Source organism: Panthera leo, chromosome A2 (assembly GCF_018350215.1).
Source record: "Panthera leo isolate Ple1 chromosome A2, P.leo_Ple1_pat1.1, whole genome shotgun sequence".
NCBI classification, from domain to species: Eukaryota; Metazoa; Chordata; class Mammalia; order Carnivora; family Felidae; genus Panthera; species Panthera leo.
In genome coordinates this window covers 20,769,642-20,792,662 of record NC_056680.1, presented here as the reverse complement: position 1 = coordinate 20,792,662, position 23,021 = coordinate 20,769,642, and the positions used below count along the sequence as shown (strand labels likewise).

Genomic DNA, 23,021 nt, shown 5'->3' with positions numbered 1-23,021 from the left:
GAGACATCTGGCTGCCAGTCTGGCCTTGCTCTGCTGGGGTATTTTTCCCTTCAATATCTTCATTCATTGAAAAACTATAATGGGGGAAATGGGACTTTTTGGTAAAACATGGGGTTATAAAAATGTGTGCTTATATTCCTTCTCTGCTGAATCTCCATTAAAAAGAGGATAAAAAGGTGATATCCTGGGGAAAAGAAAGGAAACGGGGGAGGAGGCAACAGCAGAAATGGAGGTCCACAGAGTTCTGGGACATGGAAAGAGAAGGATAAGAGGTCAATGACCTAGCAGAGAAAACAAGGGATAGGTCACGAGATGTATCCAGTTCCTGCCACAGAACCCAAGAAGGCTCAGGTTTCAAAGGCCCCAAATGCCAGGGAAACTGGTGGGTAGGGGAACATGTTTTTGGTCTGATCCCCAGGCCCCCCACCTACCCATGCAGGAGCCTAGAGTGGGTATAGCTGAGACCCTTCACCAGAAATGTGGGAGCAGGCCAGACTCACATTTAGAAAGACAGGTGACTGCCCCTCTCTGGGCCCCAGAACACTGGAGCCAAGCAAAAGTCCCCAGCAGAGACTGGAAACTTACTGAGAGAAACAGAATCCCCCCAGAGAAGAGCCTCCCACACGCTGACATTTGGACAGTGTCCACTTAGTTGCCCTCTCCAGCTCAAGGCACTTTCCCTGACATGCATGTGTCTGCCAGGGCATGGAGGCCCTGAGAGGAATCGCCAACCCTCTGGGGTCACGACACCAGGCAACACTTACTGAAAACTTGGTATGTGCCATGCTGTCCAAACATCTTCCTTATGTCAAGGTCATTTTCTATGGCAATCATGGTGCCATTATTATCCCCACTTTGTAGACGACAGCACCAAGACCCAGGGAGTGAGGAAGGTCACTCAGCAAGGAAGTGCAGTGGTGAATAGGGTTCCAGGCACTTGGGCTCCAGAGCCTGAGCTCCTGACCTCCCCCTGGGCTAGGGTGGGGAGGGGGATGCATGGCCCACAGCCTCCAGAAGCCTAGGCACAGGGTGATAACTGCAGAGGGATTGGGACCACTCACCATTCATGGGTGAGCAGGTCAAATTCTCCATACAGCTGGCCCATTGTGATGGACTTGGGGTTAAGCACGTAGTAATTGACAGCCTCGTACACACCACCGCTGATGGATGGCTGCCCTTTCAGCAACGTCATGGCGGCTGCCAGGACTCTGTAACACTGGGGAGGCAGCCACCCAAGAGTGAGCCTCCTGGTTCCCCAGAGAACAGAGCTGGAGTGGGCTGCAGATCACAGGGGCAGGAGGGGTAGTCTAGAGGCCACAGAGGTACAAATGGGGGCCAAGACCCCACTGAGGCCCCACCACCCTCAGGCCCACTGTCTGGGTGCTGGATCGCCTGGCTTGGCTCCACTTACATTACTCTTGCCAGAGCCTGTGGGCCCGACCAGCATGAGGCCGTGCCGTACCACCGTGGTCTCGTAGAGCTGGATGCACTTGGTCAGGAAGCCTGGAGGGACATGCAAGTGGAACCCAGGGGTCAGAGAATGGGCTTGGGTCCTGGCCCTGCCACTAGCTCTCTGTGTGACCTCAGGTGGGTCACCCTGAGCCTCAGTTTCCTCATCTATAAAATGCGGCTGACAATAGTGCCTACTTCAAAGGAGGGGGCAGGTGAAGCCCTGAGCACAGAGCCTGGCACAGAGTAGGGACTCTCTGCTAATGGCCAGCCATGATTGCCACTGTGACCATCAGTACCTAACATCCATTGGTCAGGTGTCCAGCTGGCATGGGCCCCAGAAGCAACGTCAGCTCCTGCCGAAAGCACTGCCCTGAGTAAATGGTGGCCAATACGTGGCAAAATCCCAGGGACAAAACCTGAGAGTCAGTCAGGAGCTTTGACTGACCAAGACCAGAGCTGTAGGGATAGCTGCCAGTGGTGGGCAGAGGGCCAGACCCACAGGTAGGGAATGAGCATATCACTTTGGCCCAAGAGCGGCTTGGGGAGTGGCAGGGAGCTATGGTACCACATGCCTGGGGGTCCCTGTTAATGAGACATGGTCCACTCATTCAGTGATGGCTAAGCTGACCCAAGGCCATGAGCAAGAGATTTTGAGGCTTCATTCAACAAGCCTGCTGGGACCTGGTGGGCGGGAAGGGGCATCAGAGCTGCATGTGGAATGAAAAGTGGAAGGCATGGGGGACAGGCCTTGCAGCATGAGCACATCAGGCCCCAGAGAGGACCCCGTGTAGCCAGGGTGGCCAGAACAGCCAGGTGTGACTTCCTGGGGAAGCACCCCCCTTCTTCACAAAGGACAGGCAGGGAGGGTCTAGGAGGAGAGGAAAGGTCAGCCGGGCTAGGGGATGGTGGGACCAGAGCTCGAGCTGCATGACTGTACAGCGGCTGCATTGAGACCCCCACCTTCTATTGGGAAAGAGGGTTGGGGCGAGAGGGAGACTGATGAGGGCATCCCACAGAGTTCTTCCAACTGTGTGGTGGTTTTTGTGACAATCCAGTTCAAGAAAAGCCCAAATGCTCCTTAGCCCAACACAACAGGGCCGTGTTCCACGAGGAGTATGAGCAAGTCCTGAAGAAGGAAGTGACATGCTTTGCTCCAAAAGAGGGGAGTTGGGGTGGGGGTGAAGTGGGGTGGTGGGTGTGGGCAGGCCACAGCTCACCATTTCCCCAGTGATTCCCACCCCAGGCAGGTGAAGACAGAGCAGAGGAGAGCTCCTGTCAGGGAGGAACAGGGCCCAAGAAGAGCCCAAGTGCTGTGACTACTCCCCACGTGGAGAGAGGGACCACAGCAAGAGGTCTGGGGGAGACAACAGGATTTGCTTCCCCAATGTAAAATAACCAGCAAAATATACATTGGTTTCTGCCCCGGGGTCCTGATGCAGAGCTCCTCAAACCATTATAAATAGGATGCTAGGAGAATCTTCTTTTCTAATACTTAGCCTTTGATCCTGGTTCCTGACACAGAGCTCCTAAAACCTTTGTCATTTCCTGAGTGCTAGAAATGTCTTTTGTTCTAATGGGGCACCTCTTGGTGGTGGGCTCCTGGAAGGGGGCTGGTCACCAGAAAGACCAAACCATGGTTAGATGCCTAGAACTTTCAGGCTCACTCCCCTATTCTCCAGAGAAGGGAGAGGGGCTGGAAGTGGAGAATAATTGATAATAATTAAAATTTTATCATGCCTACATGATGAAGGCTCCATAAAAATCCCTACAGCATGGGGTTTAGAGAGCTTTGTAGTAGGCGAACACATCCATGTTCTGGGAGGGTGGTTCACCCCCAACTCCAAGGGGGCAGACCTCACCCTATGTATCTCTTCATCTGACTATTTGTCTGTATCCTTGCTCATATCCTTTATTATATAATAAGTAGTAAACTTGTTTCCCTGAGTTCTGTAAGCTGTTCTAGTGAATGGTCAAACCTAAGGAGGGGGTCATGGGAACTTCTGATTTGTGGCCAAGTTGGAGAAAATTTGTGGGTAACCTGGGGGCTCACCACTTGTGACTACTTGGGACTTGGGACTCTGATTAGTGTCAGAACTGAATTGAATTGTGGGACAGCCAGCTGGTGCTGAAGAATTGGGAAACTTGCACATCTGGTATCAGAAGCATGATTGGGACAGAGGATATTTTCCTAGACATCTATTACCTGAAGCTTCTAGTGGAGACAAGGCTGGGGCAGGGACTGCTGGCAGTCCCCAGCCTGTGGCACTCTTGGCCTGAGGTAGTATTGCCCTGTCTCTGCTCCCCTGCCCTGGAACACCAGGATGGCCACCCCAGCACTGTGAGGGCAGGGGCCAGGGGCTCACCATCCACATCCTTGAGGTTGCTCTTCTCACAGACCTGGCGAATGGCCTTGTCCAGGATGCCATAGTCAGTCTCCTCCTCCTTGATGGTGGGGAACAGGTCTGATACAATCCCAGAGAAGAGCTTGAGGTCCTCCTGCAGGAACTTGGGCACGTTCACATCTCGGATAGCCCGGAGGCATATCAGCTCCTGCAGCAGAGGCCAGTGGGGCCTTCAGGGGACGAAGGTCGGCTGTGCCTCTGGCCCCTCTTGAGTCATCCTGGAGGCCCGCCTGGGCGTGCTGCTGGATGGAGCTCACCTCATTCATGCTGGGGTTTTCTCGCTTGAGGTTGCCAGCAGCCGAGATCACTGTCTTCACAGCTCTCATCCCAAAGTCATAGTGATCCTGTCACCACCACACAGGAGGAAGGGTGGGTGGGCATTGTCCCTTTGGGGGCTTCTGCCTGGAACACTCTACCTCCCACCTGGTACCTGGCCCTCACCCAGCTGGAAGCTACAATGTCACTTCCCCCGACAGCTATCTGTGGTTGCCCACATGCCCCAGCCTGAGCCAGGTGCCCTTGTTTGCACTCCTCTGGCACCCTCTATTTACCATCCCAGCAGCCCTCTCCCTTCACAAGTTTACTTATTCTGCATCCCCTGCTCAACTCTTGGCCCCTGAGGATGAGGACTCTGACCCAGGCAGAGTCCTGCAGTCCCAGCACTGCACCAGGGGCAGAGAGGAAAAAAATGTGAAAGGAGTTCCCATTGGTGCCACAATAGGGTTGGCCCTGAGGGCCTTTGAGCTTCCTTCTACCATTATCTCTTAAATCTCTCTGGACCCACCCTTTCAGCCACACTACCGAGGCTTTTCTCTTCTTTGCTACTGGTTCTGTTTCTCTCCATTATATGGCAGGTATGTTGGAAATAGTTAAATTTATCTTTTTTTTTAATGCTTATTTTTGAGAGCATGAGAGAGCATGAGCGGGGGAGAAGCAGAGAGAGGAAGACACAATCTGAAGCAGGCTCCAGGCTCTGAAGTGTCAGCACAGAGCCCGATTCGGGGCTCGAACCTATGAACTGCGAGATCGTGACCTGAGCCAAAGTTGGATGCTTAACCGACTGAGCCACCCAGGTGCCCCTTAAATTTATCATTTTTGTCTATGAGGCCAGACCATGAGAGCTACATCTGGACCTGACCCACGGACCAGCGCACTTCCCAGAAGTCTCAGACTTGGAGCAGGATGAAGAGACTGGGCTACACTTTGAGTCACTGGCACTTGAGAAGGGTTGACTGCCTTTCCAGAACCACGTGGGTACAGTGAGTCTGACGGGAGGGCAGTATCTTTGAAAGTAGATGGTTACAAAGAAGGTGTGTAGGGGTTCTGGCTCCCGGGCCGCACTGTGGCGGGCAGCTGCTGCTTTTCCTGGGAACAGACTGCATTTCCTCCAGCACGTGGGTTTTGGGGGGCACCCCTGGCCAAAGGCCGCACGGCTTCCCCCTGGCCACAGTGACTGGTGTTCATGCATGAGCAGGTCACCCAGAAGGGGCCCATTAGGATGACACCAGGGACTTTTTCTACAACTATTAAGAAAGAGAAACTAAGCGGGCAGCATGTAAGCCCAGAGCTTGGCTCATCTCTGCCACTGCAAAGGGGAAGCCTGCCTGAGAAGAGAGCCAAACGGGAAAGCTTACCCACCAGTGCTGGTGTCCGCACTGGTGTCCACTGCAGTTGTCCCAGAAGCTGGGCTCAGCATGCCGAATGGATGGCCCATGGTGCGGGGCTTGGGGGGAAGTAGGGCTCCCGTAAGACCCAATGTACTTGTTCCTCAGCCTTGGGTTGTGTGGCCCTTGGTTTCCTAACGTTTGACCCTCCCTTGCATCTGAACTAGCCCTCAGCTGAGAGGTGGGGATGTAATTCCCATCCTATGGGGCTCACCGGGAGCAGATGGCAGCTCTCACACCCTGGAACCTGGTCGGGGCAGGGCCTCCTCACCTGTGAGCTGAGCTGCTCGGAAGACAGCTTGAAGGTGGTTGTGATCTTCTTGGCCAGCACGCTGGCCTCGTTGAAGCCAAAGGAGTAGAGGGAGATCTCCGCAATCATGGCATAATCCGGAACCATCATGGCCACAGGCCGGAAGAGCGCCTGGGGCACGGAGTGCACACGTGAACGGAGAAGCAGGCCTCCCCTCCCAGACCACAACTCACTCTCTGGACTGCCTGGTTTTCAGAAGGCAGCCTCACTACCCTCCTGCCTCACCGATGCTTGGATTCCCCTCTGCATCTTGCCTGCCATAGCTGAGGTGTATCCTCCCCTGTGGCTGGACCACTCTACTCATTAGAAATCGGGCCTTTGTATTGACCTGAACCTGCCCCCTGACTCCTCCCAAACCTGAGGACGAGCCCGGGGTCTCCTCTCCATGGCTGCAGGGTGGGTCTCAGGACACTGGGCAGGAGGGATGCCACGGGGGTCATCATCCCTGATGTCCCACAGCTGTGTGTCCTCACATAAGTTCTGTGGCACCTCTGAGGCCACAGCTGCAGGGCTTTCCAGTACCCTGAGAAGTCACTAGGTCTGCCCTATGCCCAAACTCGCCTTCAGGTTATCAGGAAGCTCGGTGCGACCAGCATATCCTGGGTTCATGGTGATAAACACAGCACAGGATGGAACGAGTGGGATCTCGACACCTTCAAACATGAAGCGTTCCACCTATGTGGGGGGAGGGGAGGGGTTGACTCACCTGCCTCCTCTCTGGATGGGCCCCTTGTTCCCTGTGGATACCCTGTCCCAGCTATAGCTGCTCAGCCCAGGAGAGAGGATTGGCTCCTCAGGATCTGACCTAAGACCTCTGGTCCCGGTAGCTACCAGTTGCCTCCCAGGTCCCAGCTCCCTGAGGTCTTCACATATCTCCTGCTACCCACACCCTACCCCCAGTTCCTGACACTGGTTCTCCTAGACTTGGGCAAGCTCAGCTCTGACTAGGACCCAGCACCCTACTGGGGTGGGGTTGGGCACCTGCCAGCCTCCCAGTTCTTGTCTCCAGGAGGAGAACTCTGGCCACTCTGAATGAGGCTAGAGAAGGGACAAATGGCTGGGGCTTTCCATAAGGGTCAGGATGTCCATAAGGAACCCCTTCCTCCACCACAGCCGGCCTGAAAGTTACACCTGGAGTGGGGCGAGGGCGTGGGCTCTCTGACTGGCTACAAAAGCCCCTCAGGGACAGTTCCACAAGGGGGACTGGGACTGCCCAGTCCCCTGTGAGATGAAACAGGCTGGGCTCAGGGCAGGCCTGAGTGCCTGGTTTTTGATGCCGCTGGTATGAGGAGCCACGTGGCAGCGTGGGCATGCTGGGGATAGTTGAAGTGATGCGGTGGTAACTTGAGGGAGGCATGGGGTGGTGGTGGAACCCCGGATGCTCACACGCTGTTGCTGAGCCTTCTGGATGGTGGTGATCTGCTGGGCTACCACAGATAGCACCTCAATATCAATGCGATTGAACTCATCAAAGCAGGCCCAGGCCCCGGAACTGAATAAGGTAAGAACAATGGGGGGATATGAGCTCAGAGCTCACTTGACATCTCCAAAGCCCCCTGTGACTCTGCTGAGAGGAAGCTTATAATGATCATCTCTGCCAGCTTGGACATATTCCCAACACCCACCACCTCAGCCCAGTGCCCATTAGGGACTGAGTCTTTGACTGCTATTATTCCATCCTGTCCCCTCCTCCACCCTGTGATGCTCCTGGGAGTCTCAGGCAGTGTCCCTGGGAGAGGTCAGCCTTCCTGCCCTGTCCTGGACCAACCTCATGCCCAGCCTCACCTGGCCAGGCCCTTGAAGAACTTGCCCATGGCCATGAAGTCAAGCTGGTCAGAGCAGTTGAACACCACTGTCTGGATGGCCAAGGCCTTGCCCAGGTCTTTAGTGGTTTCAGTTTTCCCTGTGCCAGCTGGGCCAGCTGGAGCACCCCCAAACTTGAGGTGCAGGGCCCCGGTCAGAGTCAGGTAGCACCTGCAGGAGTGAGAGGAGGTAGGCATGGGCCACACTCCTTCCTCAGGATTCCCAGAGACAGGGAGAGAGAGCCTTCCTGTGCTAGGCCTCGTGGATAGTGGCTCTTGCTTCTCCCTCCTGTCAGGGCCCCACATGTGCCCAGCCTTGGCTGCTGGGGTCAGGACTGGGGCCCTCAGCCACCTGCCCAGTGCTTCCCCCACTTGGCCCCATGACCCTGCAGAGCTTTGCTCAGGGACCTGCTGGGATGGCTGACCTCTGACCACACTTCACTTTCCTTCTTCAAAACCCAATTTGAAAATTCAACTGCTGCTAAGTACAAGTGGCCAGAGGAAATGACTGATTATTTTAGAAGAGAATTGTTCACTGTACAAAAAGGAACAGGATCTTGTTTCTCTGAAGATCAATTTTTCTGGTACGTTGAAAGAAGGCTTTCACTGATGAAATTAGTAAAGCTCATCCGTTAGATGCTTACTGAGTGCCACATGTGTGGCTAAAAGCTTTAGACCTTGGCTGGCAAAATTCTCATAACCACCCTGAGGAGGCTGCAGAGGAAACTGGGGCACGTAGAGTTGAGTCACCTGTTCAAGGTCCCTCAGCCTATGATGGGCAGAACTGGTTTTGAACCTGAAACCCCTGCTCCTAACCTTGCACTGTTTTGATGACTGATAGTACCTTGTGGTTCCCAAACTCTTAGGCCAGCCAGAGCTGGAGGGAGGCTCCCAGGGTAGGAGGGTACATGGGGAGGGGGATGCTCACCTATCGGTCAGGGGCGTGATCACAAGCCTCCCGCTGTTGCCTAGGTACTCATAGCCATAGATGAACTCGGCATTCACAGCCCGGATGTACAGGTTGTTATTCATCCAGTAGTACCTAGCATTTCAGGGAGATGGGTTCCCAGGTCATGGGGACCATGGGCCACTGGGTATGTGGCCAAGGCAAGGTGGGGAATGAGGGCATCAAGGCCCCCTGCCCAGCTTGTGCCAGGGCCTAATGTAGACTGCCTCTCCACCCTGCCCTGGCCCTGGATACGGCCGGGCCCAGGGGCCCCTGCATCCTCACCTCAGCTGTGAGATCCACTCAAAGTCATTCACACTGACTATATTCTCCTGGATCAGCTTGCTCACCACATCCTTGGCATGGACCTCAATGACAATTAGTGCTGATAGCACAGCTCGTTGCATGCGGGACAGCTTCCCCCGCACCAGGGCCACCAGGTCACTGAGCTGCAGGAGCGTGGGGAAACTGTCAGATATTGGCATGATCACACTGCAGGTAGGTTTCCCCTCCCTTGCACAGATGGTGGGCTTCTGCCAGGAATAATCTCTATTCTGGGGGCCTCTTATGGTCTAGGATGGGAAGGGGCACAGAACTAGGCAGGGAGAGGGCAGGTAGGACATTGGCCACCTGGGAAGTCTGGCAGGAGAGCAGATAAAAGCAGAGGCACATGCATGGCATCTGCCTCCCTGCAGCATACAGTATCATCTGAGCCTCTGAGAGCCAGCTGGTGGAGCCTGGCAAGGGGCTTGAGGAAGGGGTGTGGTGAGGAGCCGGTGTACAGACTAAGGAGAGCCCACGGCACAGTGCAAGAAGGCCCCAGGTGTGTGACTCTCTCACTGACCATCAGGAGAGGGGCACTTGCTTGGGCTCAGAACTCTCCTCAGACCTCCAGTCTCTCCCACCAGTGGCTGGTTCTGAGACACTCATCTCTGGAGGTGTCTGGCCTATTGCTCTTTAGATCTCACTCCAGGCCCCTTACAGGATCAATATAGGAAAACGTCCTCAAGGGACTGGGTTCTCCCAGGGTAAGGGGTGCATGGGGGGGAGCAGATAGTGATCTCCCACCTGCTGAGCAAGCTGGGGGAACAGCTTGGTACTGAGATTACCGGCCTCCAGGGCCTCTGCCACCTCCATGGTCCAGTGGGTCTGGCATCCAGCAATGGTCACCTGGCCAGGCCAGTTTAGAACCCATTGGGTCCTGGGCATCTAGAAAGATAACATAGGCAGGGCTGACCCAGGCGGCTGTCAGCCCCAACCCTGCATCCTCTTGTTCGCTTCAACTTCATCTGTGCTTCTAGGCCCAAGTAGTTAATTCCACCTCAGAAGCAGAGAAGCCATTAAGCTCTAGGCCTCCTGGCAGAGTCATTTGGGCAGAGTCATCATTTCCTCAGCAGAGGAGACCTTGCAACTGAGGGGTGGGAGCCTAGGATCAGGGAACACACAGTCCTGGGTTCAGATCCTGACTGTCACTTTCAAATCACATGCCTTTGGGCAGAGAACGGCTCTGAACTGACTCTATACGATAAGGCTTAACACCTAGGCGAGCTGCTGACCATGGACTGAGGGAGATAATATGGGGGAGGGCCCCGGTCAGGCCAGGCTCACAGTGAGTGCCTGAAACACAACCACAGTGGTTGGTTATTATCAGGGGCATGTCTCATTTTGGGAGCGTTTTCAGACTCCTCCTCCAGTAACCTCAAGGACTGCCTGCCCCCAGAGAGCCCCTGGCTCTGCTCCTGTGAGCAGCAGTGGTCAAGGCAGAGCTTGAGGATGAGGCCAGCCGGCAGGCAGGCAGCCCCGTGATGGAGCAGGGAGGCACAGAGGCTGTGTCGGCATGGGAGGCACGGCTCACTGTGGGGTAGGCCTTGATGGCCCTCTCGATGATGTCCCGCACGCTGGCCTTCATGCTGCGCTCCACCTCCCGCAGCCAGTCCTCCACGTTGCTGGATGGGTAGATGGAGAAGGACAGCTTTACCTCTTCACCCTCTGCTGAGTACATGTGTGTGATCTCCAGGTCCTCCTGGAACAGCAGCTGTGGGCAGGGGCGGGGCAAGAGAGGCCTTACCCACTGTGTGCCCGGTGGGGTGGCCCGACCACCATAGCCCCAGGGCTGGCCCTGCCCCCTCCACCCACTCCCTCAACTGCATGTGTGCGGGATGGGCCTGCCTTGTCCCCAGCTGCGGCCCAGTCCACTTGGGGAAGGAGGCGGAGCCTGTGCTGTGTGTCCCCCTTTCGCCCAGGCTTGTGTGACCTCCCTTGGAGACACAGATGAGATGAGGTGATTCAGGAGCCTCTGCTTCCTGGGTCTCTTGGCTCAGCCAGCACCTCAGTGTACTAGAGGGACAGAACTCCCCTGAGCTGGGGGTTCTACAGCTGCCCTTCCTCCCACAGGCCCCGGCTGTCTCCAAAGGCCAGGAATCTCACTCATCACCTCATTTCCTGCTAAGAGGATTTGGGGCCAGAGAAGAGCTGTCCTCCTTGGGAAGGTGCCCCAGAACTCCAAGGCCTGAGCCCCAGGCCCAGTTACCCACCCGGGCAATGTTCTCAAAGCACTTGCGCAGATGGGGCTGCACGGCCGTGGGGTCCTTCGTCTGGGACAAAATCTCAAGTAATTCGTCATCTGACAGGAAGTAGAATCTGCCAGGGGAACAGGGTGAGGGAGCGGGTTAGGCAGCCTCTGTGCCCCAGCCTCGTGGGCAGATACTGCCTGAGTGGACACGGGCCAGGTGGTGCCCACCTGGGGAAGGCGCCCCGCTTGGTCTCCAAGTACTCGCTGAGGCCCTTCTGCACCATATCCAGCAGCTTGTTGCAGTCCCGCAGACTGTCCAGCAGCCTCTGGTCAGAACACACGTTGATCACCTGCATGGCCCAGGCCAGAGAGAAAGTAGAAGTGAGCATGGTCAGAGGGCACCTGGGTGGCTCAGTCGGTCAAGCGTTCTACTTCAGCTCAGGTCATGGTCTCGTAGTTTGTGAGTTAGAGCCCCAAGTCCGGCGCTGTGCTGACAGCTCAGAGCCTGGAGCCTGCTTTGGATTCTGTGTCTCCTCTCTGCCCTCCCTGGCTCACACTCTGACTCTATCTCTCAAAAATGAATAAATGTTTAAAAATTAAAAAAAAAAAGTTAGCATGGTCAAACTGGGACACGGCAAGGTGGGCTCAGAGGGCACGCATGCTGGCCAGAGACCACCAATAGGAACTGGGAAGGAAAGAGGGCAGGAAAATGGCCCTGAGCCAGGGCCCACATTCATCACCCCTGTCAATCCACAGAAAAAAAGTCTATAGTCAAAAACATTAGGGTTAAACAAAGCCAAGGAGTTTGATTTGTTGCAGGACTTGTCAGAGACTTTAAAATGCTAATGTAGAGTGCAAATCTGCAAGAAGAAAACCAACTGTTGTGTTTCTGAGGAGTATGTCTTGAGACTGGGGAGTCCAATCAGGGAGACACAGGACTTGGGACTTGTCCTTCAGTCTTACTTGTTCAGGGAGAGAAGAGACCAGGAGGCTCCCAACAATGTAACCAGGGCCCTCAGTGGTCCCAGCTGCCCCCTCCTATCCCCATGTGAGCTCGCCTCCCGGTTCTCGTAGGCATTCTTCATGATCTTCCTCCAGATCCGCTCCATTGTCTGGTAGCGCTTGCTCTCCACAGGCAACTGCCGATTGATGTCCTCAGAGTTGAAGATGGGCTCCAAGTAGAGCCAGGACCGTTGACAGTTCAGCCACTCCTCCAGCACCTCCTGGACAGGGCATGGACTGTCAGGGCTGGGGTCTCAGTTGGGTCCTGTCCTCCATGACCTAGAGATTTCACCCCACCAGAGTGCTCAGCAGACCACTGGACACCAGAGCCAGCATCCACAGGTGAATCTCTAGATGACACTGCCAGTCACGGGACCTCAGGGAACAAAGGTTGCACAGAGGCCCTCCCCTCCAGATAAAGTCAAAGTGCCCCACAGGACACCCAAGCCTCCAACAGGGGGGCTTTCTCTCTTCCTTACAAGAGAAACACACTCACACCAGTAAACCCTGAAGTAACAGAGGGAAGAGTCCAACACATGGAATGTCAGACCAGTCTCCTTTCTCGGAAGGACTTTTGGATTTATGACCCCAGGATTCTCTGAGGTGTCTTGAGACCTGAGCATGAGATCCATAAAATGCTCTCTGAAACATGAGTCCAAGAGTGAGACAGCTTCAAAACAAGCCACTTTCTACTTCTACCTCCAAATCCTTCTTTAAGGATTTATCTCTTTTCCTATCAGTGCAAATTCCTCCATTCATTCATTCATTCCTTTCCTCAAGAGATGTGTGTGTTTCAGCCATTCTGTGCTGGGCCTGTGCCACACCCATGTGAGAAACAGAGGGAAACAGGATATGCTCCCTGCACTAGAGGTGTCCATGGTCCATGAAACAGCTAGTTCTGCCTCTGAATCACCAAGGGCCCAGCAAGTGTGATGGGCTCTGTAAGAGCTACCAGGGGCCATCTTACAGGTGGTTGTGGGGGAGTCAGTGAGGGCTGATGGATGCTGAGCCTTGGAGGGGACGGCAGGAAGGGATGAAACTTCAGGTGGAGGGGACAGTGTGACCCAGGGAGACCCAGGGACAATGCCGATGAACTCGGGCATCTCTGAGTGATCCAAGGAGCACACGGATAAGACCTCCTCACTTGGCTCCTGGCCTTCACTGGAGGTTTCTGAACAGCTCCCAGGAAGGTCCCAGGGAAGGGACTGTAAGAATCATACCAGTAGGCCTAGCCCCAGGACAGTCCTCCAAGGCTCTGCAGACAGCTCTTGCCTTGGCCTTGAGAGCCCCGGAGAGGGGCAGTCCCCAGTGCCCCCTCCCTCTGAGCCAGCTCCAAATGAAATGGAAATGGGAGGCTCAGGGCAGAGAAGAGAGGGCACTGAGGAGCCTCAGGGCCTTGTGGCAACCAGCCCAGAAAGTTTTGAGACTGAAGGTGCTAGCCCCAAGACCAGATGCCTCCTGAGCCTCTCCCTAGCCATAGTAGCAGACCAAACACTAGCCCTACCCTCACATCCTGAATTGCCTTCTCTGGCAGCCGAACCTCAGAGATGGACAGCCTCATACTAGCTGTTCTTCTCTGAATGAGAGAAGCCTGTCAGAGCTCTAGGAGCAGGGCAAACCTGGGCAAGGCACTCTGCCGCTTTGAGTCCCACCCAGACGCCATAAAGGGCTGCCTCTGTGAGGGCTGGGAGGGGTGAGTGAGGACAGGGAGAGCCCACCTGGGTCAGCTTCAACTTGTTTTCCCAGGAGTTGATGCGCTGCTCGAAGGGCTTCTTGTAGGGTGAGAAGGACATGCTCTGGGTCATGACAATGTGGTCATCAAGCAGCTGTGAGGCCTCATCTGGGCTCTTGAGGATGTAGGTCTCTGTCTCCTTGTAGGGCAGCACATTGAACAGGATGGTCGACCACTCCTTCTCCATCTTGTCCAGTGCCTGGGGTGGGGGGCGAGTCGAAGCTGGGTCCCAGGAAGGAGCTGGCCCACATGCCGCATGACCAGCACTGGGCAGGGAAGAGCAGGCTCTGTCCAGCCTTGATCGTGGCCCTCTGGTAAATATTCTCTGCTTGTCTGGTTAACAAATCCCCCGTGGGCCCTAGTCCGAATTTAAGGCCAGCTGGTATGCACACACGTGCTGCATGTATTGAGAGGAAACTAAGAAGTTCTGGTCCCAGTTCTAGCCCTTACTGGCTATGTCACCCTGGACAGGTGCTGAACCTTTCTGAGCCTTAATTTACCCATCTGTTATCAGCTCTTTCCTGGGCCAAGAAGTATTCGAGAGGAGTAAATGAGTAATAACAACGCACCAAGCACTTTATGTACATGATTGTTCACCAAATAGAATGCACCTCAACCCCTGAGCCTAGTGAATGACCCCAGGGATGGGGCCCAGTACTGTCAAACTCCTGTGCCTTCAGGCAGGGCCTGCTGGTGGCCACCCACCTGCTCAATGGCGTATTCCTTGCCAGCCACCTCTGCCACCTTGCTGATGCTCTCGATGTGGTCCTGCAGGTTCATCTCGAGGCAGCGGGCGAAGGTCAGGTTGGCCTTGGGCCTGACATTAATGTTGATCTCATTGGACAGCACCTCCCAGTGCCGGTTCCGCATGCCAGGGTTGCGTAGCCCCTGGATCAGTGGGATGTATGGCTTGAACTCCTCGATGCGGGCCCTGATGTCTAAGGCCACTTCCTGGCAGGCTGCCAGGCAGAACAGGCAGGTGTGAAAAACAGCCAGCACAGGCAGGGAAAGAGGGGACAGGCCGGCTTGGCTGCCTACCTGGGATGTCCTTGAACTGCTTCACGCACTTGTGCATGGTCTTAAAGGACTCGATGACATTCTTCTCCAGCTGCTCAGAGTCGATGGCTGACAGGGGGTCATTCATCCAGCTCTCAGACCAGCGCAGCCAGTCAGAGGCTGTGGTCCAGAGATCCAGGAAGGGCTGGAACTCCTTCACCATCCTGGAGAGCTTGTCGTACTACAGGGGCAGACAAACCAAGGCTGTCTTGGGGTGCTTCCTGGTCTCTGTCCAAACTTGGGCCAGGTCCCCTCCCCCTCCTTACTCCTAGCTGCTGTCCCTGATCCTGTCCCCATGAGCCCTGGCCTGGCCTCCCTTCTTCCTGATGCGCACAGGTTCTGGGCTCTGAGTGGCTCAGCAAAACCTCCTGCCTGGTTCCAACTGTCCCCTTGCCCTGAGGGCCAGGGCTGAGCTATTCCCTCTCTGCAACCTGCTCAGCCCCACCCCCCAAATGTCAGGGCCCTGCCACCCAGGGCCCAGCTGGGTTCAGATACGGCCACAGACGCTGTGGGCTCTTCCTTGAGCCCTGGGGGCTGCTGGCTGGAGTGCCACAGGAGTCCTACATTGGTGATGGGCAAGCCGAAGATGCGCTCCCGGTTGTTGTACAGCATCGCTAGCTGCTGGCAATCCTTCAGCTGCTTTTTGACCCGCCGCACCTCGTTGGCAATCTCGTGTGCTCGTGCAATCTCCACATGTGTGGTGAAGCCAGCTACCACCAGCTGTGGGCCGAGGAGCTGGGGTCAGAGGCCTCTGGGGCCCCAACCATGTGCATGCGTTCCACCCCCCGCCCCACACACACACACACACACAGAGGCCCGAAGTTCCGAGGCGTCAACACTTCCCAGTTCTGGGGGCACTTTCTTCTCCTGGAGTGAACAGCTTCCTGGCCCATCACAGGCAGGCTAACCGCCCCAGGGTAACACAGCAAGGTCAGAGGGAGACCCAGTACCCTGAACACTGTGCCCATTGCCACCCGGGGCTCAGAGGACACAACAGAAGAGCTGGGGCTCTTTGCAACCTTGAATTTTCTGGACCTTGCTGCCTAGGCACCCATCCAGCCTTTCAGCCCATTCTTTCAGCCGTTCTTTCATCCACCCACCAGTTCATCCACCAAACATTGCCATAGCCCCTCCTGCATACATAAAGCCAGGCCTGGGCCCAGAGCACATGTGCGGTGGGGAGCGAGTCCTAGAAGACCCCTCAACTGGCCCCACCTGCAGCCCTTCCAGCTTCTCCTGGAAGTTGTTCTGATCCATGATCTGGATTTTGCGGAACTTCTCCTCATCTTCTATATGCTGCTGCTGCACCATCTCTATCTGCCCAAGGATCTTAGAAGGCCAGTTGCTGGCAGCCCATCTGGATGGTGCAGGGATGGAGATGGGGGGAAGGTCACAGCTGAAATCATAGGGTGACCAGGCCAGACAGGGACACCCAGGGTTAAGGGGAGAATGGAGGAATCCAGGCGGCCGCTGGAGCCAGCCAGGGCCAGTAGAAGTAGAAGTGAGCTGGAGGCAGCCATTGCCACCATCAGGGTTGGAGGCAGTCCCTGCCCTGTGACTGTGGTCTGGGAGCTATGCTCAGCATCCAGGGAGATGCAGGTCCAAGGTGCCCAGTGCAGTGATGGGGCAAGAGGGAGAATGGGGCTGGAAATGAGAGAGGCGATGCTGAGTTTCCCTCTTACATTCTAGGGTCTGGAGGGGCCTTACCTCCCATGAGACAAAGCAACAGCCTTTAGTCTCTATTTCCTTGGTGACCAACCAGGGCCACCAGGCTAACTTCCTTCATATCAGACCAATTCCCTTTGCCTGGCTGATGTGGGGGCCCTGTAGGATTCGAGAATTCTGCCTAAATCTGGCCTAGCAATGCTGACCTTGCGGGAGGCCCACCCTGGGCACCAGGATGCCCTGGAGGGTTGATGCTTGGGGCTCTTGGCAGGGTTCCCAGGAGATAGTTCCAACCTTTCCCAGGCCCTGACATTCTGAAGGCACCCCTAGTCTGTGAGGCAGGGCAGACAAGGGGTTTCTGGGAGCAAAACTCCAACCTAAAGCCATCTCCCACAAGGCTCTTGAGTTGGGTGGAGACAAGCACTCCTCCCCAGGGACTGACCACCGGTCTGACTTTGCCTTCACTCAGTGCTCCCAAGGATCCCAAAGGGTCCCTACCACAAACAAGGGGATCCTAGGCCCATGTGAACATGTGTGTGTCAGGCTGACAATGGTATAGAGAATGGAGACAGGGTGAGGGGGCAGCAGGGTCCCTAGGCCAAGAGGTTCAAATGATTTCCTTCTGCCCCATTGGCCACCTGGCCCTGGCCCTGGCCCATGTGGAGCCATGGTCTCTGACAACTTGGCAGGCATTTCTGGTATAACACACAGCCTGTGGCCTCAGGGATATTTGAGAGCCATGTGTCTCGGCACCTCTTTCCCTACCCTCTGGGATGGGAGCCAAGCTCCCACTCACTTGTCATTGAAGTCTTCTGTGCTGAGGTTGTAAAGGAATTCATCCATGACCTGGTAGTCGTCCATGACCTTCACAATCCGCTCCTGCATGGACAGGTGGTAATGAGAACTGCGTGTGTGGGACCCCAAAGTGGTCAAGTGCTAAAGAAAGGCTGCTCTCTTCCAGAGAGGCAAGGCCTGGAATTGGGGAGCCCCAACCCAGCCCCCAACCCATACCTTCTGTCTGGCCTCCCAGACAGCATGGCTCTGAACGTCCACCATGCATCCAGCCTCATGACCCTCCAAACCTCCATCTTCTGGGTCTACCTCACCTCCGGCCTCCCGGCTCCTGATCTCCGAGCCCCCAGACACCAGCCTCTGGTCCCTCCTACACCCGCCTCACCTCTAGCCCCACCAGCTTCTCAGGGATGCCCTTCATCCACTCGCGAAGCTCAGCCAGCTCCTCGATGCTGTTGGGCTTCTCATAGATCTTGCGGCTGATGCTGCGAAACTCCTCACAGACCTGGCAGTGAGAGGAGGGGCTAGGGAGGCCATGCACCCTCCCTGGCCATTCCTGGGGACTGCTCCTCCTTCCTGGACCCCCGTGTCTCCCAACAGGTTAACTGCCGCCACCCCGCCATACCCTGCAGCTGACTCGCTGGGGAGCCAAGGTCCCCCCCCCACCCCAGCCTCCTGTGTCCAGTGAACACATGCATGGGACTCCTGAGGCCTGCACTTGCATGCCCTCAGTTCCCTGAAATGGCCTGTCTTTGGGAGGGGTTCCCAGGTCTTTCCAGGTCTATGGAGAGAGCTAACAGTACCCATTCCCTGAGACCTTCCACATGGGATGCCTCCCCACAGACAGGGTCAAGGCAGGGTGACTTCCAGATCCTCCCATCAGCCTGGGCATCTGCAGACACCCTGGCCCTGCCTAGGGACACCTTGTTCCTGGGAGTTCACCCTGTATGCAAGAGTGCATGTGCTGTTGCAGTCACCAGGGCCAGGTGGCTGGGCACTTACATTGTCCACCTCCTTGTGCAGGTTCTTGGCCAGGATGTCCAACATGGAAGTGGCCAAGGCCTTGCGCTTCTTGGACAGGCTCTGCTTGACATTGTCAACGTTGATGTAGAAGGGCCCAATGACGACACTGCTGGGCAGCGAGCTGTCCAGGATCTCTTTCTCCCGCAGGTGGGTAAGCACCACTTCCCGTACCTCCTCGGCTGATGGGCACTGTGTCTGGTAGGCCCTGTGGACAGTGGGCACACACGAGGGGCAGAGGGTGGTAAGTGGGTGGCCCGGTGTCACACCGACACAGACACCCTCAGATGCATGCACGTACTTGAGAAAGGTGGTAATGTCATTGTTATTCAGCTCCAGATATTTTTGGTATTCCCTGGCATAGGCCTGCAGTGGGATCATGGCCTTGCGCACAGCATTGGCGATGACAGCCCGCAGCTCCTCCACCAGTGGCTCGTGGAGCCCCACGGACTCCAGCAGGGGGTCACCGCTGATAAAGATGTCCTTCATCACCAGCTGTGGAGCCAAAGGCAGGGGGTGAGCCATGGGGCAGGCAGGTGGGCAGAGGGGTTGGAGATGAGACCCGAAGCCAGAATGGGCAGCAGTGCAGCCAATCACAGACAGCGTGGTGGGGGTCAGGGAGAGGGTTTGCTGTGGTGTCTCTGAGAGCGGGCTGTGGACTAATATAGGGCTGGAAGCCTCATGAGCCCGACCAAAGGGTAGCGTCTTCCTCTACCTGGGCCTGACTCGGTCCAGTGCCCAGGAAAGGAGCAGACAGGGCCACCAGGTCACCAATGGCTTTGGCTAACCAGCAGGGGAGACAAGAGGGGCCTGAAGTTCCAGAAGCTCTTGGGCCTGGAGCAGTGGGATGTACGTAGGTGTGGTGATGAGCAGGGACTTCTGACAAGGGGTCCTGACTGTGGAGGTCAGTCTGCACCCACATCTTAGCTGAAGAGAGAGGCCAGGAGCTGGGTGGGATAAAGAGGGTGGAATCTGGACGAGAACGGCTGTGACAGGGGTGGGTGAGTGAGCCCGGTTTGAACAGTAGGTTTGACACTTAGGCGCTTTGTGCCCTTATGCTAGACCTCTCCAAGTCTCACAACAAAATGGAGATGCTAATGGTTCTCAGGGCAGCTTGTAGTGAGGAGTAAGTGAGCCATTCAAGAATTAAAGGGCTGAGCACACTGCCGGCCAGGTGGGAGGCCTGTACGAAAGCTGAACCACTGTAATACGGTTAGCCTGCAGCTCAGTAGCCGCTAGCAGCCAGGGCAGCAGGGGCCCTGGCCTCGAGCTACAGTTGTACCTTCTCCAGCTGGGGCACCGTGTGCGTGGCCAGGATGCCCTTGTCGAAGAGGTTGAGCAGAGATGTCTCGAACTGCTCCAGTGACGTGCTATAGTGCACCCCTGAGCTATCCAGCACCAGGTCCACAATGAATAGGGGATTCTTCCGGGGCCTGTGGGGCAATGATTGGGCTGACGGTGGGCAGGGGCCTGAGGAGGTCTGCAAGCAGCAGACCCAGCCCTCTGCCCTTCCTGCCAGCATGATGGCTCTCAAGCTTCTCCATGCATGAGAAGTGCCTCCTCCCTCCTCCCAGAAACCTGTTACCAGAAAAACACTGGTAACTTAGTTACCAAAGCCTATTCCGTTTCTGCCACTTGCCCAGAGGTCCACTGGCACCAGGGAGATGGAGGGCCCCCCATGCGGTCCTGAGGTCATCAGGGCAGGTCGGCCAGACTATGGGCCCTTGTGGCCCCTGTGCTCTCCCTGGGAGGCACCATCTTTAACTTCAGATGCCCACCACACACCAGCAACCCTCAAGCCTAGATCCCAGCCAGGCTTCCCTGCTGCACTCTAGACCACCCTCCTGGACCTTTAATGGGCATCTCAAACATTCTGTGTCCCCTAACTCCTGCCAGCTCCCCTCAGGGTTCAGTGCTAGCTACGGACCCCAGGAGTCAGCTCATCTCCTCCCCTCCCCTCCTCCCACTGCACATCCTCCTGCAGCCCGGCCTGTAGCACTGCCACCCATGCATGGCCCCAAATCTGCTGCCCTCAGATCCCAGCCCCCTCTGTCATCTCCCTCGTCTAGCAATGGTAGGAGACTTGGTCATATTGTCTTCTGCCTCACTTGTCCCCACAAATCCAGAGCATCGTTTAATCAGATTATAACTCCCCTCTGGTGGCCGCTAACCGCATTTAGAATAAATCTAGCCCCGGACCATGACCCCAGGAGGCTCTGTGATCTGGCCTGCCACTGCAACTTCTCCCACGCCATCCTGACCGGCCTTCCCTGCTCCAGCCATAGCTCTAGCCTTTCCTTCCTCGACCGCCCCGAGTTCTTCCTCCCCCTCCGAGCCTCTGGTCCCTCTACCGGCGCCCCTCCTTAGCATCTCTGCAGCCAGTTTCCTCACAGTCTCAGGTCTTCATTCAGATGACCCTGAACCCCTGGCAAATTCCCCTGCCCCACCCAGGGTCTGTCACACCCCCTGCCAAGATTGGCCATGACCAGCTACTGATTCATTTGTTTGCAGTCTCCTACCCGTGAGAGTAGGAGTCATGCGTCTCTTATTCCCCTAGAACCCCACCTGGTTCATGGCAAGTACTCAAAGAGTAACTGCCGACTGAGAAAACGAAGGTCACCAGAGACATGCAAGCCGGAGCTGGTGGGACATTCCCTGGCCACCAGGGCAGGGGCCAGGCTCTCCTTGCCATCCGAGACCTGGCAGTGCTGGGCACCCTCATCTTGGCTGCCCTCCTCCCCCCACCCTGCACCAGCCTAGCCCCTGGGGCCTAGCAAGGAGTGGCGGTGGGGTCACCAGGCACCTCCCCCAACCTGTAGGGGCTGTTGATGAAGTCCTCGCCCCAGACCATGTCGTCAGCGCAGTCGAGCACGCTGCAGCAAGCGTCGCTGATGAACTGCGAGAAGCTGGCCAGTGAGTCCTGCACCAGGAAACGCAGCGTGTCCTGCAGCATGTACTTGATCAGCTCCATCAGCTTGCGCAACTTCGACATGAGGTACACCTCCCAGTTGGTTTCGTAGAGGTTATACCAGCCCTTGCTCATGTCACGCAAGCTGCTACGCATGGCCACCTTGAGCGTGCTGATCCAGCTGTCCTTTAGGAACATCTGCACCTGGAGTGGCCATGGGTGGCATCAGGCGGCCGCCCCAGGAACGTGCTACCCACAGCTACGTGCACTGCTGTGCTGGGGCGGTCCCAGGACCCAGATGACCACGGAAGGATTTCCCCCCACCCCTACCAACCAGCACCCTCCTGTGACCCTGGGGACCAGGGATGCTCTGGGGGAAGGGGAAAGGGGACAGCAGAAACAGGACTTTTCCTCCAGCTAAGAAAGAGACAGAGACTGAGACACAGGAAATGAGCAGAGAAAGAGAGACACAGAATGAAACAGAGAAGGGGAGCTTTTCTCTGGACCATCTGGTGATGATCCCCCACAAGGCTGTACCCTTCTTCCCTCACACCCCAATTCTTAGGAGGTATGTGGGGTTCCTGCTCTCCTTTCCAATACAAGGGGTCTGCTTCAGAGGCCACCAGGGTTGGCTGGAAAGTGACTACCTTGGGCTTCCTTTCTTCTCTGGGATGAGCCATCTTCCTGGGAGCACCACCCCCCATCCTCCCACAAGGTCTAGGTTTTAAAGAGAACAAGAGCCCACAGCCTCACCACTAGCCAGTCAGCTCCAAGGCTCTGGCCTGTGTGCAGCCCTCTGTGCCCTTGATGACCACGCACCTGAGAGAAGGTCTGTGACTGAATCTGCTCAAACTCTTCCAGGCGGCTGTACTTGGAGAGGTTTGAGTGGAACAGGGACATGGCAGTCACCTTGTTGCACTCAGCCCGCACCTTGCTGAGGGCCGTGATAACCTCTGGCCGTGTAAGCAGGGACACAAAGGTAAAATCCTCTTTCTGCTCCCGGAAGGGGTACTTGGGAACACTCACCAGCCCTGCAGGGATGGCGGTAGAGGGCCAGTGTCAGATTGGCCTGGGACAACATCAGGGGTGTTGATGGAGAGATGCAACTCCCATCTCCTCCCAAAGAGACACCCACGTCCCCAGAACCCCTCTTTTCCCAAGACCTTCCAGAGTGGCCCTACAGCTTCGCAATGAGCTGCCCACTCTGGGTGAGTAAATGAATCCCCTCCAGGCCCCTCTGGGTCACTGACCCCTTTGAAGTGCAGGAGAGTCACAGACCATCTCCCCCTTCACTCCCACCCATGCTGCAACATAACCCAGCACCAAGCGAAGGAGATGTGGGCACCAGGACCCTTGGAGTGCCCACCGCCCATGCACTGCCCCAGCTTCCTGGGCATTTCACAGGAATGAAATTCATGGGCATCAGGGAACTCAAAGAAAGGAAGACTTGGGGGAACTAGTGTCCTACTCTGAGACTCAGTCTGCCACAAGTCAAATGGGGCTGTAGCAATGCCACCTGCTCCTGCTACTGGAGGAAGGGCAGGCGGTATGTTCCTCAGTCAGACCATCAGAGCCCTTTCATCCATTTCTCAACAGTTGCTGTTCTAGTACACATTTACCTGGCTCCTTCAGCCCTGCTCACACTACTGGTTTTTAAAGGAGTCTTCATTGACCCCCACCCCGACCCTAGCCCTCCAGGCAGCTGGAGAAGAAGCACGGTGGGTGCTGTGAAGGGAGGGCAGGAGGGCTGTGGCCAGG

The 23,021-nt window shown here is 56.1% G+C and overlaps 1 protein-coding gene across 2 annotated transcripts in view; it reads right to left on the bottom strand.

The window, feature by feature from the left end:
* The window catches only part of DNAH1 (dynein axonemal heavy chain 1), a 75,873-nt gene that overhangs the window by 27,082 nt on the left and 25,770 nt on the right, over positions 1-23,021 (bottom strand). For both annotated transcript variants that reach the window (XM_042929583.1, XM_042929584.1), the window contains exons 10-36: positions 22,083-22,294; positions 21,169-21,467; positions 19,638-19,788; positions 18,657-18,850; positions 18,338-18,563; positions 17,721-17,840; positions 17,340-17,422; positions 16,094-16,235; positions 15,443-15,598; positions 14,861-15,059; positions 14,528-14,781; positions 13,809-14,021; positions 12,147-12,311; positions 11,317-11,438; positions 11,111-11,216; positions 10,432-10,611; positions 9,645-9,785; positions 8,862-9,025; positions 8,559-8,672; positions 7,614-7,802; positions 7,215-7,320; positions 6,390-6,503; positions 5,790-5,939; positions 4,112-4,198; positions 3,816-4,002; positions 1,412-1,503; positions 1,062-1,216 (exon numbers count right to left, since the gene is read on the bottom strand). In XM_042929583.1, the coding sequence (XP_042785517.1) occupies positions 1,062-1,216; positions 1,412-1,503; positions 3,816-4,002; positions 4,112-4,198; positions 5,790-5,939; positions 6,390-6,503; positions 7,215-7,320; positions 7,614-7,802; positions 8,559-8,672; positions 8,862-9,025; positions 9,645-9,785; positions 10,432-10,611; positions 11,111-11,216; positions 11,317-11,438; positions 12,147-12,311; positions 13,809-14,021; positions 14,528-14,781; positions 14,861-15,059; positions 15,443-15,598; positions 16,094-16,235; positions 17,340-17,422; positions 17,721-17,840; positions 18,338-18,563; positions 18,657-18,850; positions 19,638-19,788; positions 21,169-21,467; positions 22,083-22,294 (4,321 nt within the window). The remainder of the gene's footprint in view (positions 1-1,061; positions 1,217-1,411; positions 1,504-3,815; positions 4,003-4,111; positions 4,199-5,789; positions 5,940-6,389; positions 6,504-7,214; positions 7,321-7,613; positions 7,803-8,558; positions 8,673-8,861; positions 9,026-9,644; positions 9,786-10,431; positions 10,612-11,110; positions 11,217-11,316; positions 11,439-12,146; positions 12,312-13,808; positions 14,022-14,527; positions 14,782-14,860; positions 15,060-15,442; positions 15,599-16,093; positions 16,236-17,339; positions 17,423-17,720; positions 17,841-18,337; positions 18,564-18,656; positions 18,851-19,637; positions 19,789-21,168; positions 21,468-22,082; positions 22,295-23,021) is intronic.